General features: G+C 42.2%; 1 protein-coding gene across 1 annotated transcript in view; it reads left to right on the top strand.

The window, feature by feature from the left end:
- Positions 1-2,454: 2,454 nt before the first annotated feature.
- The window catches only part of c1ql4b (complement component 1, q subcomponent-like 4b), a 20,222-nt gene continuing 4,958 nt past the window's right edge, over positions 2,455-17,718 (top strand). Inside the window, exons 1-2 of the mRNA XM_069154991.1 lie at positions 2,455-2,877; positions 3,627-4,756. Of these exons, the coding sequence (XP_069011092.1) occupies positions 4,217-4,756 (540 nt within the window). The 5' untranslated portion in view covers positions 2,455-2,877; positions 3,627-4,216. The remainder of the gene's footprint in view (positions 2,878-3,626; positions 4,757-17,718) is intronic.

Genomic DNA, 17,718 nt, shown 5'->3' with positions numbered 1-17,718 from the left:
CTTGAAGTTACTTGATGAATTCTCTGATCCTTTACAGTGTACTTGCCCTTTATTTAGCCAACGTTGTCATCTTAATTCATGTCGTTATATCTACATATCTCTTGCATGTCTGGCTGTCCAGGGTGAAGGAGCTCTCCTGTGGTGTATGGCCTGAGGTTACTTCCTTCTTCTTCCTGTTAAAAGATTTTTTTTCCGCCGTTGCTCCATCAAGTGTTTCAGGATGGAGGTTGTAGACATTGTAAAGCCCTTCGAGGCCAATTTGTTAACCTGGGCAAAAAAAAGTTGATTTGAATTATCTTCGAAGCCAAACTTGTTATTTTAATGACATAATAAGCTATATACACTATTCAAGAATACAAATTCAGTACTTCCTTCATCTGGGTAAAAAGAAATGTCCTATAAAAACAAGTGTGTCGAGTGTTTGCTTGACTTTGGGTTTTTCTCAGGATTCTGTCTGGCTTATCGATGGGTCAGTGGACCGACGCGCAAACAATCAACAGCAACAATGTCCAACCTGAGACTTAATCCTGTAACCCTCCGGTCTTCAGAGCTCACAGTCTTCTGTACAGCCTTTATATTCATCATGTTTCTGCAGCTCAGAGTCCTGAAGGTCACAAACTAGCAGGATGGATACCAGAGTCAAGGACAGCAGAGAGGATGAAACATAACTGGGTTAAAAGTCAAATTTTGTCAACTTAAATTCGAAATAAAAAATGTCTAGCATGTGTTTTCCTGTAAACCGGAGGCTTAATTAAACCCAGGGGAGGATGATATAATGCAGACGAGAACATGATATCATATATCACAAGGAAACAGAGTCGGCGACAGATATTATCGCTTCACAGCTTATACATTCATCGGCTTAGTTAATATTTTATAGGGCTCTAAAAACCTCATTCACTCTAAATTGTCTTCCCTTCTTGGCAATAATAATTTAAATGCAGGCAGCCTCTGAGCGCTTCAGCAGTGTGTCACAGCCCACATGTAAATTATATGTGCATGTGTGCACATATGTATGCATGTGGGCGCCCACCAACCAGCCATAAAGGCGCATTAAGAAGCACGCCGAAGCATTTAGATGTGAATAAAGACAGAATATAGAAATCGCAGAAAGTCTTCCTTCTGATTTCCCCGATCTTGTAAAAACGTAGAGACCACACAGTTTTCCACTTTCCGACAGGCAGTAGTTATTTTCTTCTGTCTCCAAATGCAAATGTGACCAGAGGCTTGGCATCTGCCTGAGGGCTCAGTCGGCTGACAGTATGCATCCTGGGGAGTGATCTATTGATCCATATTCAATATCTAGCTACACTCTCCAGCTCAGTAAAGTTGGGAGATGAATAAATAAGGAGCAGAACTGACAGTGCATACGAGCACACTTGGACTGGGAGCGCCTTGAATGGTTTTACTTTACACCTGTAAATTCCCACAGACCAACATTTCTACAGAAGATGAACGATAATAGCCGAGCGTTCGTGACGGATGAATCGCCAACGTCATGTGTGTTTCTGAGAACTGACGCACAGCTTTCAGAGGATTTCCCCCAAAAAACGACAACATGAACACGATGTCCCAATCTGAGGGTTAATTCATTCATGAATGCCAAAGAAATGTAAAAATGAGGCAGAGAGACAGCAGAGAGACCTGCAGGAGATGGAGGAGGAGGAGGAGAGTTGTCAGCAGCGATACATCTTTCATCTCTAACGAGGTCTGAAAGCTACAAAAACACACACATTGACAACAAACCCTGAGAACAGCACTCTCCTCCTTTCATTTGATCTTTTCACCGCGCCCCGCCTGCACGATGTGTTTCAGAGTCTCACATCTGTAGACCTTCGATCTGCACCGACTCTTCGGACTCTTCACACCTGCTGTTCTTCCCAAAACCTGCAGCTTAGCATCTTACGCCACTTTAAAAAAAATTTTAATTTTTTTTTAGGCAAAGCACCTCTCCAAATCATCTAAAAATACCAAGGAAATCCAAGCTTGGGGAAAATTAAAGACAAAAATCACAGAAAAAGACCAATTTGAAATGATCCCAATATTACAGTAATTGGACGATGTGTGTGATGTCAAGTTATGAAGATGTACAGATTTATTTTTTGCTGGTGGAGCCCAAACGGAGCAAATAAATCATCAATATTTGAACGAAAACGACAAACTTTGATTAAACTATTAAACAGATGTAGTCATTTGATTTATGAAAAGGTCACATGCAGGATGGGACGATGGAACCGCGCGTGCGTGCGTGCGTGTGTGTGTGTGTGTGTGTGTATGTATGTGTGTGTGTGTGTGTGTGTGTGTGTGTGTGTGTGTGTGTGTGTGTGTGACGGAGGGAGGAGGGCGGGAGAGCTGTAGTAAGCTGATGCTGAGGAGAGAGAGAGAGAGAGAGAGAGAGAGAGAGAGAGAGAGAGAGAGAAGCAGGACAGAAAAAAAACAACAAGTGAGTGAACTGTTGCTCTGAGAGAAAGTCGCGGTCACCGGGATTTATTCACGGAGAAAGTCGGTAAAAGTGACTCGTTAGATTATGTCATTTTTTAAAGGAGCGCTGCGCGACGCTGAATTGTATTAATATTAATTTTTTTTAATCATTATTATTATTATTATTATTATTAATTTCCCTCCGTGTTCGCTCGGACTGCCTCGAGCCTTTTGGACGCAGGACTCCCGGATGAGAGGTTTTAAGTTGACATATTAGTGATTTGGGATGAGCCGAGCTGAGTTTGCAGATCAACTTCCCCCGATGTGACAGAAGACGCTCCCGTCTTTGGAGGGTTTCAGTCCGGACCGGGACCGGTTCTCCTGCGGCGTCTCCATCTGAACCCGCAGCATGAAGGGACTCTGAACACCGGGAAGAAAAGAAGGAAAGAAATCCCGGTAAGAAGATCTGTTTTTTTCACGAGTTTGTCAAACTTTATTTCCTCTGATTAAAGCTGCGAGTTTTAAAATTTAGGTGGCTGTTTTAATTAAATTGAGGAATTATTATGATTCAGGTATTTCAGGCCTGTGATAATATCAACATGTGAAACCAGTCTGTTGTATTACTCATGCTGCCCTCCTCTTTACTTTTATCAATAAGGAAAAATCTGTTTAAATGAGTTCGAGGCAAAACAATCTATCTGTATGCTATCAGGTTTTTTTTTCCTATATTTTAAATTTAGACGTAAACATTTAAATATATGTTATAATTGTAAAATTAAGTTTTTTTTTTTTTCATGTTGTTAATTATCTTTTATATTTAAAAATTTAATTCAATATGTGTAATAGGAAAAAAGGAATTCTTATCGTAGTCCGTGACTGTTTGTATTATTATTTGTGAGTACATGCATGTGTTTGTCCTTTTCCTTCTAGATTAACTGATTTGGCGATGCTGTGAAAAAAAATGTTTTCACCCGAGTTGCCTTTAAAAACAGAGTTTCCACATCCACTGCACCCTTTTCATAACATTTTCTCATTTTATTATGAGCTGTAACCAATCTGTTGTCCAGGTGGAGGAATAACTTTATGAGATAAAAAAAAAAAAAAGAAAAAAAGAAGCTTTGTCAACAAATCACAAGCAGGGAGGAAGAAAGACAAGCACAGAGATTTAGCAGTTTCCTTGTTTTTCTCTTCTCATTCCCGGACAGACGAGTGAAGCGCCCTTCCCTGTATGTGGTGGGTGAGATGAGCTCCAGTGGGAATACTGTAGACCCCACCTGACAGCTCTCTGCCTGAGCAACTCAAGGATCTTCACTGGAGCTTCTTCCAACCACCGCCGAGCTGGATTAAAATAAACAGCGGCTTGTCTAAAATCCAACATCTCAGCGGTGGTGTTCAAGAGACATTTCAAATCTATTCGTCACATGATGTGTCATCTTTAGAAAGGGTGAAAGCCCTCAGACGTTGTGAACCAGAGGAAAGAGACAAATAAAAGGATATAGAACAAATGTACTGAACACAGAGAAATGGGAAAATCGATCCGTCCCTCTCCCCCTGACTTCTGATTTTGTCCTTTCTGTGTGACTTTCCTGGACCGTGAGTAGCCCCCCATTTATTTCCTGTGTCCCACGACATCCTATAAATCCTCCTCCACCTTCTCGATTCGGTTACTTCCTACCCAGAGTTCAGCCTGGCCGGCACAACCATTCCAGCCAAAGGGGAGGAGGACTTCCTCACGCTGGCCGCCTCACGGCTCAGCCGAAAGAAACGCGTCATCGGGGCTGGAGTCGGCGTGGCCATGGTCCTGGTCCTGCTGGTGGCCATCCCCCTATTGGTCCACACCACCAAGGGGGGAGGGTCCGGAGGAGGGGGCACGCATTACGAGATGCTCGGGAGCTGCAAGATGGTATGTGACACTTTCACCCCCCCACAGGGAGAGCTGACAGCTGTCTCCCCTCAGCCCCCGGACTACGCAAACCGCAAGGGCAAGCAGGGGTTCAGGGGGAGCCCCGGACTTCCTGGTCCGGTAGGTCCCAAAGGGCCCCCCGGGGAGCCCGGTAAGCCCGGCCCACCTGGTCCACCAGGGCCTGGACCCGGCGGCTACGTCTCTTCCTTCTACAACCCTAAAATCGCCTTCTACGCGGGCCTCCGGAAGCAACACGAAGGGAGCGAAATACTCAAGTTCGACGACGTGGTGACCAACGTGGGGAACTACTATGAGCCGAGCACCGGCAAGTTCACCTGCCCTCTGCCGGGCATCTACTACTTCACCTACCACGTCCTGATGAGGGGAGGGGACGGGACGAGCATGTGGGCCGACCTGAAGAAGAACGGACAGGTGAGTGCGGGCGGAGACGGACGAGTGTCGCTCTGAACTTCACTGAACAAACCTTCGATCTGTGAATACTAAAAAAAACCCATCATTTAGAGTTTGAGTTTGACACAAAATCACCAACAACAGTGGAAACAATTACATAAACTAACAAGATCTTATCAAATTATTAAATGACAAACGATATAATTTGCACTTTCCCGTAAAAATTACAAACGTTTTTTCCACTGTTGGCACGAAAACATGAGTTGCCTTTGAAAAAAACATCACAAAACACTTTCGCACTAGTAAAACTAAAAAAAGTTAGACTAAAGCACTAAAAGGACTCGCTCAGGGTTAATAAAAGAGCAAAAACCATGTTAGAAACATTGTTGTCACAAAGTTCAAATAAAAACTGAAAAGTTTGGGAAACATCAAAGGTTGTGCTGATTGCAGGGCGACTGCATTGTTCTGCACTGGTGTCGACTTCCACTCAGTTTTTCAGGATTATAAAAAGAAAATCATTCCTAACAATAGAGCAACGAGAACATCACGAACAGGTCTGCAGCAAAGGTTCCACTTAAAACACCAAAAAAACCAGACATGTTGAGTAAGATGAGCCATGCACGGAAATAACTGTTCACTCTGAAAATGTCCAAAAAGTCTGTGATTTACTTTGAGGGCAGAGAAGAAGAAATGAAGTAGAAGCAGAGCTGAGACTGAAGGACTCCTTTACATCGAAAGTGAAAACTGTAATTGTTTGTACGACTAGCAAACAGAGGAGGAGAGAGAGAGAGAGAGAGAGAGAGAGTGACAGCTGAGCAACTGTCCTCCGAGGAACTGTGACTTTAACACCAATAAATAAACAAGTACAAACGGCTGGAAGAAGCCTTGAATGCCTCCATCTGGAGAACCGTGACAAGCTTGAAGCACTAAAGCCCTCACTCTGCCGAGGAGCTCTGGTTCTGACACGTGTGCTGCTCAACAGAAGAGTGATGTCCTGCGGGGATTACCACAGAAGAAGAAAAACAAACGCGTGCTTCACATCGTCACGAGTCGAGTTTCTCGCCGCATAATTTACACAGAACGTGAAGCGACGGCGACGTGCTGCTGAGCGGACGATGAATCGACATCCCGAAAGGTCGTAAACGAGCAGGCTGGGAAGAATCAGCTGAGCAGAGGTTCCTTTTTATCTGATCGTCGTCAACAGAAGTTCTGCTGAAAGTCGACTTCACAAACAAAAAACTTGCTTCATTAACAAATTCTAACTCTCCTTTCTTCTCACCATCAAGACAAACGGGATAACTGCAACAAGGAAAACCGGAAGTGAAGGGCATTGTGGGAAATGTGGTCTTATTTTTAGTTTCCTGACTTTAATTCCTGCAATTTTAATGCATAAAAAAAGGAGAAAATCACTAAAAACTCCACAAAGTACATCACAGTTTTTGAGCAAATCCGCCACAAAATCAAACGTTTCTGACTGCGTTGCGACACTTTAGCTGCCTGAACTTCACAAGCAGGTTGAACACGTCCAGGCCGACCGGTGAGCTGCTGTAGTGCGGCCGAGGATGCACATCTGACCTCGCTGGCTTTCCCACTTTGCTGCAGTTCAACAGCTCTACCGATGACGTCACCGACAACAACACCAGAGCCTGATAGGAATCAAACCGTGAGTCCCTGCAGCGGTGGACCGGTTACCTCCATATCTCAAAAACTTGCTACGCTCAGTGGAAAGTTTATTATGGAACAAGAACAAACTTGTCAAATTTAGCATTTCTCAGCACAGCAAGAAAATAATGGTGTTTTTTTGTTCTAACTGAACTTTCATGAAAAATCTAGTATCCATTGATTGTCCGTTGTAAAATTAGTTCTAAATTAATATTAAGAATATTTAATCTGAATCTACAAGTACATACACTGTACTTTAAAGGTGTTCATGGGTTTCAAATAAATAAAAAAAAAAAGATCACAAGGAAAGTGGGACATCAATCAAAATGTCCTCTAAAATACAAACAAACAATTGTGTTTATTGGTTTTTACTGTGGGACAAACATTACGGGAATGTTTTGCGATCTTAGATATGAGCTCACATTTATGGTTAAAGCAGAACATCAGTCCAACTGAGTTTAGTTTTCATGCTTACGGCCGTATCAAATACACACATCCTTACAGATACAACACCTGTGTGCCTGATCAAGTCCATAAAGGTAGTTATTCTCCGTTTTATCAATCTGACAGGAGGCGCAGACCGACACTTAAATGCCAGATATAATTGGGGGACTCGGTTTGCTGCGTGCCGTCACACACATTGTCATTCCTGTCTTCTACTGCTGTTAAATCTTTCATAGGCTTTAGATGAGATCCTCTCCCCTTCACCTGTACCCCTCCTTTACACACACACACACACACACACACACACACACACACACACACACACACACACACACACACACACACACACACACACACACACACACACACACACACACACACACACGCACACACACACACACACACACACGCTGTACGACACTCTCACCATCCACACTGGCTATTGACTCCTTCCCCATTAATTATCTTTTCCATCAGCTAAATTATTTAACCCAATTCAATGCTGATCTTTCACTCAGTTTCATTGTACTCTGTTTTTTTGTTTTTTTTCTCTGAATGGTTCGGTGCTCTTGTAGCAGAGTGAAGCTGTAAGGTCAACGAGAAAACTTTTAATACAGAAACTGTCGATTGAGAGACTGCAGGAGACACATTAGTCTTTTATAATTACTATACTCTAACGAGGCATTGTGCTCCTGGACAGTGTGGATTTGATTTTTTTTTTTTTTTTTTTTTTTTTACATTTTAAGATGACATTCTCCGACTGTGATAAAAAAAGAGATTTTAAGTACAAACATGCAAACAACAAAAAAAGAATACTTAAAAATTTGGAGGAATAACCAAATTTATTTTCTTGCAAAACATTAATGAAAAGACTTAATACCAACATAATTTCAGTAGTGAAACATGCAGCACGAGCTTGCAGCCAGTTAGCTTAGCTTAGGTTTCCTAGCAACCGATGTACACAGCAGTGAAATCTTTACTCGTTAAGGACTACAAGGACTAGTTTAGACATTTCTTAGCAAGTTTTGTTGGTTTGGTAAATCACTAAGTTATTATAACCTCGTAGTCACTAATAATTTAGGATGAACTTTGACACGGCTCAAATCAATATGGCCTCATAACTGCATCGGACAATTAATTTCATACTTTAATATAAAAATGTCATCCTAGATGTATTCAAGGCTCATTGTAAATTAAAAAATTTAAAAGGATGGACTTTTTTTTTTTTTTTTTAAAAGCTAATTGGCAGTTGATGAATGTTATTTATTCACTTTGCAGAAACATTTTAACTAGAAGAAATGAATCACACTTCCCACAATGTCAAACTATTCCTTTAAAGTCTGCTACGTCCGTCTCCGGCAGCGCGGCGCGATGTGTTCAACGATTGTCAGCCTGATGTGCACGGTGTTGATCAATGTCTTGTCAGTGGGAGCTGAGAACAAGACACATCCTGGGGAGACGGACAGGACACTGACGAGAGGACTGACAGGGAGAGAGGGAGACAGATGAATGGAAATTCACAGGAGAACGGACAGAGGTTCTCCATTGAGGACGGAGGTTAAAGCAATATACTGAGACATCTATGGAAAAAAAAAATCAGACATGTCACACTCTTTGTTTTAATCTAAAACTCTGGCTGATGAGACGTGTTGCTGATGCACAAGTTTACACCTCGTTGGCAGAGATTAAACCCTCACTTCGCTCACCGTGTCCCATAACTCATCAAAAGATTGGTGTTGAGGTAGATGACCTTTTCAATGGATATATAATTCACCACCAATATGTACTTTGCCCTTTACAGTGATGAGCATGGAGTCGGAGTATGAATATTTATAGCCGGTCCGATATGGCCGGATCGGGGTCGGTCAGTTGGTCAGTCTGTCCTGGTAACCTTACGGTTGGACCTCCTGGAGGACAAACTGGGCCTTTATGATGCTCAGCCTTCACAATGTCCAGTGCAAAGGTTGGAGGAGAGACTTATTAAAAGTGGACGATTAATCTTAGGGTCAAAGACACATTGAAGGTGCACAGGCTAGAAAAATATGCTGTTTGTTCTGATTAAATATGCGTTTTGTTCTGCAAGCAAAACACAGGTTTGGATTTGGACTCCCTTATTCAATCATTTTAATGTAACCCCCAATGTATTGTTTTACTTAAAAATCTCGAATGATATCATATCAGCTAATCAGATTTTTAAATAAATCAAATGTCCCACTTATGAAGTAATTGATAATTAACAAGAAGCCGATTAGAAAAGAGAATGGCTCTCTTTCAGGAGGAAGGTGTGACGCGGCGGTTGCGAGAGGTGGAAGCTGCTAATTATAGGAAGTGAGACACGGTGTCAATACGAGCCTCGTGTGACACTTCATCAAACAACTTTGGACGCATATTTTGGCACGTTCGAAGGTGTTTTTTTCCCCCCGCATCCACAGTTGTGCGTGTCTTGACGGAACAAACTAATTTTTCGGTGTGTTGCATTGCTCTCGTGTCGCAGCATCATAATGGGCAGCATTTCATGATGAAGGATAAAAGTCCTTCCTTTCAGACAGGGTTTCTTGTACAGCAAACAGTCCTCTCACACCCTGCAGCTTTTTTTGTTTGCTTGTTTTTTCTCTTCTCGTCTTTTCTCCGAGACACATTTATACGCATGTTCATGCACACAGCCATTATTTGACTATATGTTCCTGTTATAATGGCTGAGGCCATTATTTCCTGAAGGCTAAAAGGACTCGGCTGGTCGTTGCTGTGTTTTGCTGTTCCTTTGTTGTGCTCTCCTTTTGCCTCCCCATTATATCATTATTCCTCCTCATCAAGGAAACACCATTTTGTCCCTTTCATAAACAGCCACAGTGTTTGATAGTGGCAGACCGAGCTGGAGCGATTTTAAAATATCTCTGGGTGAGAGCAGCTATATCAGAATTACAGGGATATTAACTTCTGACCTGTGACGCAGCTTTTATATGAAGAATAGGAGTCCAGTAATTAGTCCTTTCTGGATCTTTATGATTGTTTGTCCCCGTGCATGTGTGGACAGTTTTGTAAAATGCAGAGTTCATACTAGACAGACAACAATATGTCGTAAAGGAAGACGGTAGTTTAACGTGACGCTCTGCAGGTAGACCATCCAGAGAGAGAAGCCATTTATATCCAATTAAGCCATCTCCTCTTCCCTCAAAGATTTCAGTCTAGAGCCAATTAGAGACTTTCTAATCAACATCTTGACACCTTGGGTCTCCAGTGTCATGACAAAATATTAGCATTTAGTATGCCAATTAGTGTGTAGGTCTGCAGTGCAGGAGAAGGGCTACATGTCGATCTGCATAACAGAAGAAGAAGAAGAAGAAGAAGAAGAAAAAAAAAAAGGGAAACCTCAGGCTGGTACATGGATGGAGGCAGCAGCTTTTACACATGCACATAAAAAAGGCCATTTCAATTGCCCTTCTTTCTGCCTCCCAGTTCACCCTTAAAGGTCCCTCAGGTAAGTTTAAGAGACCCTGTCTCAGCCGCTCGCTCCGCTCTGAGAGGTCTGTACATCACAGTGAATGAATCCTGTCAGTTTTATTACCAGAGGATCAAGGCACTGCTGCGAAACAAAACAAAACTGAAAAAAATAACACCCACCTCCCCAACCTCATTTATGCCCTCCACCACCCCCTCCTCCTACTCTGAAACAGGCATGCTTGATCAGTTTGTTATCCAACAGACTCCCTCTCCATCACTCAAGGCCTCTCTCGACTTCCTCCACGCCGCTCCATGTGCTCTGACTGCCAAAGTGCACGCAGCTGCTAGTCAGTGCGACCTCATCCAAATATCTGCTTTCACACCCACCTCTTCATTATGTGTACTTCTTCTTCTCCTCTTTGCCCTCGTAGCCTTCAATCCCATCAATTTCCTCCAAGACAAAGCTCAGGCATTTTATGAACACTAGTACATAGAAAAACTGTGAATTTCTTGCAGCTAAATAAATTTGAAATACAGTATGTCGGCTCTTAAATATGTCACACAAATCAGTGGCACGCTGCTGAAAATGTCGATTTTACTGAGCATTTAGCTCAGTGAAATATTTCAATACGGTCAGTTTCTTCTCTCTCTCTCTCTCTCTCTCTCTCTCTCCCTCTCATCCTCCCGCCTCTCTCGGTCTCGCTTTCCCCATTTAATGCTGCCCCCCCTAATGAAAAGTGGAGGCAGTGTAATCTTCTCCAGCCTCCCCCGGGTCTCCCCTCTTCCCAACAGCAGCAGATCAATTCAGAGCAGCGTTGGCCCAACACACAGAAATTCACTCCCTTGTCGCTATCAATCTCCGCCGCTGTTGACAATAATCCTGATTTGCCTTTCCCTCTTGTTTTCACTCCCAAAGCCCCAGTGCCGCCTGCCCACTTTAGGAAAACAAGGTTTCATTGTGATTGTTACTGACAGCTGAACCTGCAGACTCATCTGCGCTGCTCTCAGTGTGACAACACTCTGCGATGTGATCGGTACCAGAAATAAAAAAATAGATATAATATGGTTGAATAGATATGATTATTAAAATAGGAAAAAATAACAACAGTGTAAAACTACTCAATTACAGATGCAATAAACCCTGCTGAGTATATGCAAGAGTTTACATATGAAATGCTTTCTGATGATCAAACTGATTCTGAAAATGTGTTGATGTAATCTTTCCGAGGTGCTGGAATAATACCGTGTAGTAATTATCAATCGCTCAGTTAAATGTGAGGCTACCAAATTATTGCAAAATGCAAAGGAGCCTTTTAAACTCGATAACAACTCAGCTGTGATACAGATATAAATCAGGTGTTCAAAATGTGTTAAAATCTACGAGGTAAAGTTCATTAATACAACAACGAACATCCAGAAAGCGTTTGAAAACAACAGCTGAGAAAATATCCTGTATTACAGCCAGATCCTTGCAGGTTGACGATGCACCGCGACAACAGCCCTGTTGTTTTTCCAGTTTCTACACAAGCGGCAGCCAGCAGTGATGTCATCGTTGGTTTGTGAACGTTATCAAGCCCCCCCCTCCCAGAAAACATGGCTTTATGAGGACTAATATTTAATTAATGATGGAATATTTTCCGATGGATCGCCAGAAAACTAATAAGAAAGGAATGACTTTGGCTAAGAACATTTACAGAAAACTTCTATTGCAGGTCATAAAAGTCCAAATATTTACTTTGGGGGTTGAACAATTCTTCTTTTTACTCATCTTCCGTCCCATCGATCAAAGGTTTTCTCAAAAATGCCGCATATATGCTTCATAAAATTTTCTGTCAACATTTATTAAGGTTTTAGTGGAAATGTTGGAGCCTGAAATGACCTTAGGGAATGATATATTATGATACGTTACATTAATAGATCTGAAAGGTTAGTCAGATAAATGTAGTGGGGTATAAGTGTAATGTTGTATAAAATTAAAATACTCAAGTACGTACTTCAGATTTGAACTTCAGTAAAATCCTTCAGTAAAAACAGAGGATTAGTTAACAGTTATGCTTAATATATATTTTGCCTAAATTTCAGTTAATTTGGTGTCAAACATGTAGAAATAGTTGAACCCCGAAAACTATATCAAGATATTCCCCATTTATGTTTTTTGTTTCTGACTATGACTTAGATGACATTTAGTTCATGTTTTTACTCACATTCCATTGTGTCAATAATAGTGATTATGTCTGTGATAATATTTGAATAAACACGCTCTTGTGACATAAAGTGTATAAAAAAAAAAAAAAGGACACTTGATTACAGTATATATATCGGAGAAGGATGTAACCAAAAATTAATCATAAACATAACATTAAATGTCAGCATCTTGGCTGTCTGAGAGGAAAGTAAACCTACGCAAGGACGTCAACCATAAAAGAAGCCATAAATAACATGGTGTCCTTTTGCCTGGCAAATATAATTAGCTGATGTTCATGTTTAAAAGGCCTTCTCAGCAAAGTGGTGTGAATATCACTGCTGCAGCTTTTGTTGTAACCCTGAAATGTGGAAGTTTCAGGTACAGAGTTTACTTGAAGGATGTTTTGTGAGGGCTGTTGATTATGTCGAGAAGCAAGACCTCTAATCTCGGTTCTTTTTTGCAGAGAAAAATTGCAGGAAAAAAAATACATTGCTTCTTTTACGGCTGATGTAATGTAACCACATGATCTCCTGGTATTAAGGTACAAGGCTGCAGCAATAGGTCTCATCAGGATATCATGTTTTGACCTGTTCATTAGGTTTCTTTGCGTTAAAGCTTCTTTAAGAGCCTCGTTGATCCTGACAAGTCCAGAAAACTAAAGTTTTACAAAAGAGTTTATGTGACTCTTTGATCTGCCATGTCCCTCAATCGCCCGTGAAAGTCAAGGAATTCTGAGGCGTTGTTAGTGAGCATGAATCTTTGTCAAAAAAGAAGACAGCAAAATAGGCACTGAAGTTTTAACGCTACCAGCTGGCTACTCCGTGCAATACATTTTCCCAAATTCCTCCATAACTGTTCTTGTGAATGTCACTAACAGCGACATCAATACAAACGGCAAAATACCAAATCTTCCGTTATCCAATGACATCGATGACATGCTTTGATCCGATTGGTGTGATGCCAAAGGGTGACTGGCTTGCCTTGTCATAGTCCTCCCCACAGACTGGGTATAAAAGTGTTCACAGCTTCTGGATCTGAAAAATGAGTTTGATTCTAAAAATGCCTTCAGGTGCAATACCACCGATGGCCACTAGAGGTCGGCACCAAACAGCCTCCGGCTCCATAGACTCCCATTCAACTTCTCTCATCAAATCCAAAGTGAATAAAATGTGTCCATCAGTTCTCTCGGTGTTGTTAGCTAAAGTCACTCCTTCTTATTAGTTTTCTGGAGGTCCATCTGAAAATAATCCCTCATTCATTAGAAAAGAAGATTCAAGAAGACCTGTTTTTGGGGGCGTGTCTGTTTGATTGACAGGCCTGTGGTGCAGTCAGGTTACAGCTATCGGTGGGCGGGACGTAGTATCGTCAGGTTTCTGATCAGATCGGTCAGATCCACCGCTGGCTCCTCCCCCAGCTCGTCCAAATATGGTCACTTCCTGCTCCAAACTGATCCGAACTGGCAAAGATGGTGACGGACAGAATCTGAACTGGAGGATTCATAACGTTCACAAACCAACCGGTGACATCACAAGTGTATTAAAATGGCAACTACAGTGTGAAACATACGGAGAAGGTTGTCTACTCTGGACCTCCGGGAGAACAACTTTTTTTAGTCTTTAGAATATCAAGTCAAAATTTCTCCACCGGAGAACTCACTGCTCATAGACCGTCTAATACCTCCCAGACCTTGACATGCATGGTTGTTATGAGATAATCAAAGTTCTTCACTTCTTCTGCGAGTGCTCCTGGTGTTTTTGGTTAAGCTCATCGGTGTGCTGTACTGTACTCATAGCTCGTTACAGCAGCCTGTCAGCCTCCGCTTCAGCTGACAGTACCGTCGGGGGAATCCTGCCGCTCAGCCGTGCAGACAGATGTTGGATGTACAAGATGTCAGAATCTCTTTACTGTTGTAGTTTTTCTGAAACCTATTAGATCTCCTCGAGAGAGCCGTTCAGTCCCTGCAGAGAAAAGCAGTCGAACACCATAAAGTAACTAAACGTCGGCATGTTTTTTTAAATTTTTTTTATCAGGTGTTCACTTAAGATTCATAAAAACAAAGAGGGAGGAGAGACGCTCTTATCGGGATGTATAAGCAGGGTGTGGTGCTGTGTGTGTGTGTGTGTGTGTGTGTGTGTGTGTGTGTGTATCTTCTGATCCTGACCTCCTGCTAGTGTTTCATGGGCCCATTTGACCACTGTAGCCTATCCTGTGCCCCCATTTATTGTGATTGTATGGAGTTATTGAGGAGTTGGACCTATTAGGCCGAGAGCTGCCAGGGCTGTCTGACTACCAATTACCGTAGCCTGCAGCCATGTACAGCCTGCCCTGGTGCATCTGGAGGGAAGGAGGGGGGAGGGAGGGATGTTGTAAGGCAGGGTTGTGTATGTGTGTGGGGTGGGGTGGGGGGGGGTGGCGGTGGTGGGGGAAGAGGGGGGTCGGGTTGGGAATCTCAGGAGACCTGCCACAGCAGCACGTCGTTAATCAATCCGATTTAGACCGGACAGGGACACACTCAGTCGCTGCTCCTGCCAACACTGCACGGCGGAGGGGTGGTGGTGGGTGCGGTGGGGGGGGTGAAGTGTGTGTGTGTGTGGGGGGGTGAAGTGGGGGGTGGGGGGGGGTGGGAAAGAGAACATGTGTGCGTGACCTGCATCTTATTCCGGCGTCCAGACACAAAAAGATGGATAGATGGGTCCAGGATGAAGAGATAGGAGCGGGGGGGGCGGCGGGTGAGGGATGATGGAAGGGGCTGTGAGGTGTGTTGGGGGAGGGGGGGGAGAGGGAGGGGGGGGGGGCGACAACAATTAATGGAGTGATGTGAGTTGAATTAAAACAAAGGAAATGTTATCGATTAATTTCCGTCTAAAGGAGCGGAATAAAAAAATGTCCACCTTCTCAACGTGGAGGAAACGCTCGTACAGATAAATGAATTAAATTGATTAAATAGTAAAAAAAAAAAAAAAAAAAAAAAAAAAAGCAATAATTTGTTGAATGGAGGATGAGGAGAAACGGGCAGCTCAGTCTCATCAGATTTGTCTTTGTGATCACGAGGGATCGGGGAGGCTGGACTGGAGATGATGGACCGTAGCCTCAGTCAGACCCCGACCCGGAGGAGGAGACGGGATGGAGTCGGGCTATTTGCATTCATTAATATGTATGCACATGTGGACTTTATTTTCCGCTATTGAAATGGATCGTCTGCTTGAATAGTTTGTTACTTGCCCGGTGATGGTGCAATTTATTAGAAGGAGATTTGCTCACTGAGTGCGTAACAACTCGGATTTTGAACTGCGAGCGGACGTAACAACAGAAACATTTAACAACATGATGAATAAAGTGTTTTTACAACATTAAATGTGTTTCACTAAATCCTGGGACTTTGTTCTTCTCCGTCGAATCGTTCGACTGCTAATGAAACCTCTGCTGAGTGTATTTAGCAGCATGTCTGGGGTCATTATTGTCTGAGGATAGAGGGGCATCAGAGTTAAGTGGTTCGGTATTCACGTGAACTGCAAACATGTACGGTCGTCAGCGGACGTAATCACGAGCTCCTGAAAAGCCGGCGGTCCCGTTACAGACGCAGCATCACGAGGATGACGTTCTCCTCTCCGAACATAAAGCTGTCAGATAAACGGGTGAAGGATGTTTCACATCGCTTCATAACAAAGCTTCAGGTTCGACGGTGTGATCTGAAAAGCAGGATTGATGCCCGTTTTATGAAGCTCATGATGTCGAGCTCTCGCTGCAACGGTGTCCATAACATTGTTGGTCTTTTTAAGGTTGTTGCCGAGCTTCTTTGTTCACATCATATCAATTACAAAAGCATCTGCTTTGCTATTTTGATAAATATTTCAAAGTTTTCCTCCACACCTCCAGATGTTGATTCTTTAACATTTTAAAGTTTGGCTTGGAACAGTTTGGAAACCTTTGTTTTATACCAAAACAGAGGTGAAAGAAGAGTGAAATAAGACCGAGGTGGACAGACGACAATAAGAATATGTTTTTGTCACAGTTTGTTTGAAGTCCTTTTCTTGGGAACAATATTTCACAGTCTCGCAATCTTAACGCGGATTCAAGCAGTCTCTGCAGTATTTGCGTTAGCTTGCAATTTTGCAAAATATCGGCGATTTTTCAGCAAAAAATGTGGTCAACAGAAATTCTGCTGAAAGTATTCAAGTATGAAGTCGCCTTTCCAAACAAAACTCGCTTTAACTCTGTTCTGGAAACATTCGTCACTTTTAGACTCTTTTTATCACTCTGAGCCCCGTGATGGTTCTCTAAGTTCAATAAACACATCAAAAAGATTATAGGCTAAAATATTCCATTATTATCACAGGAAGTGACTACATATTACTCTTTATCAGATAGTTGTTAAAAAAAAAAATCGTGTTTTTTTACTCGACTTGCATTTTTTTTTTCATTCCCATAATTTTACTGCAAAAAACGAACTTAAGCCTGCACATAAATTATAACTAGAGAAAATCAAACATAATCACAATCACACACAAAACTGCTTGTTCATTATACAAAAAAGACAAAAACAGACCATTTAATGTGTAAAACGTCTCAAACCTGAAAAAAGAGCAACATTTTTCAGTTGCTAAAGACATTAATAACCGATTGTTATAAATTAGCAGTAACAAACATGTCTGTATATACATTAGAGATCAGAACAGTGTGTGTGGAGGCTCGGCGTGTTTTCTGCTTCACGAATGAGCTGATGTGTTTCCTGATAGCGTCCAATCAGACTGCTCTGCAACAGGTGGATCAGGTGTGAAGGCCAACACGCCTCTGGAAAAATTGATAGCGACTCGGAAAGGTTGTGGTCTCAGATGGAGGCTGGAGGCCAAAGATCACTGCACATCTCATTTATCTACTCAGTAGACAGGAAGGCATCAGCGCTGATGACATTACACCGAAATCTCAGCACAAAACAGGAAATAAAACGGCACCAATCACATCCAGAGGAAGTGAACAGACAGGTTGTGGGTGGGATACCGTGAGAAGACATAAAATGCAACCCCATGAAGATGATTAGATGTCCATTAATTTTCCAATTTCTCATTAAATTAAATCGAAAGCCTGATTAAGAGAAATTTAACAAACCATCTGACAAATGAGTTGTTATAATTCATATTTTGTATAAGTGCATAAAAAGTGGGATTCAGTCTTTAACGTGGAGCATAAACTCACTGGATTATATAATGGGCTCCTCGTGTGGAACACAAATCCATATTTCTGTCATGCTCTT

The sequence above is a fragment of the Embiotoca jacksoni genome, unplaced genomic scaffold (genome assembly GCF_022577435.1).
Source record: "Embiotoca jacksoni isolate LCO1_2020_lvr unplaced genomic scaffold, fEmbJac1.0.p SCAF_1, whole genome shotgun sequence".
Lineage (NCBI taxonomy): Eukaryota > Metazoa > Chordata > Actinopteri > Embiotocidae > Embiotoca > Embiotoca jacksoni.
Note: the sequence above shows the minus strand (reverse complement) of the source record. Positions and strands in the feature narration are given on the sequence as shown.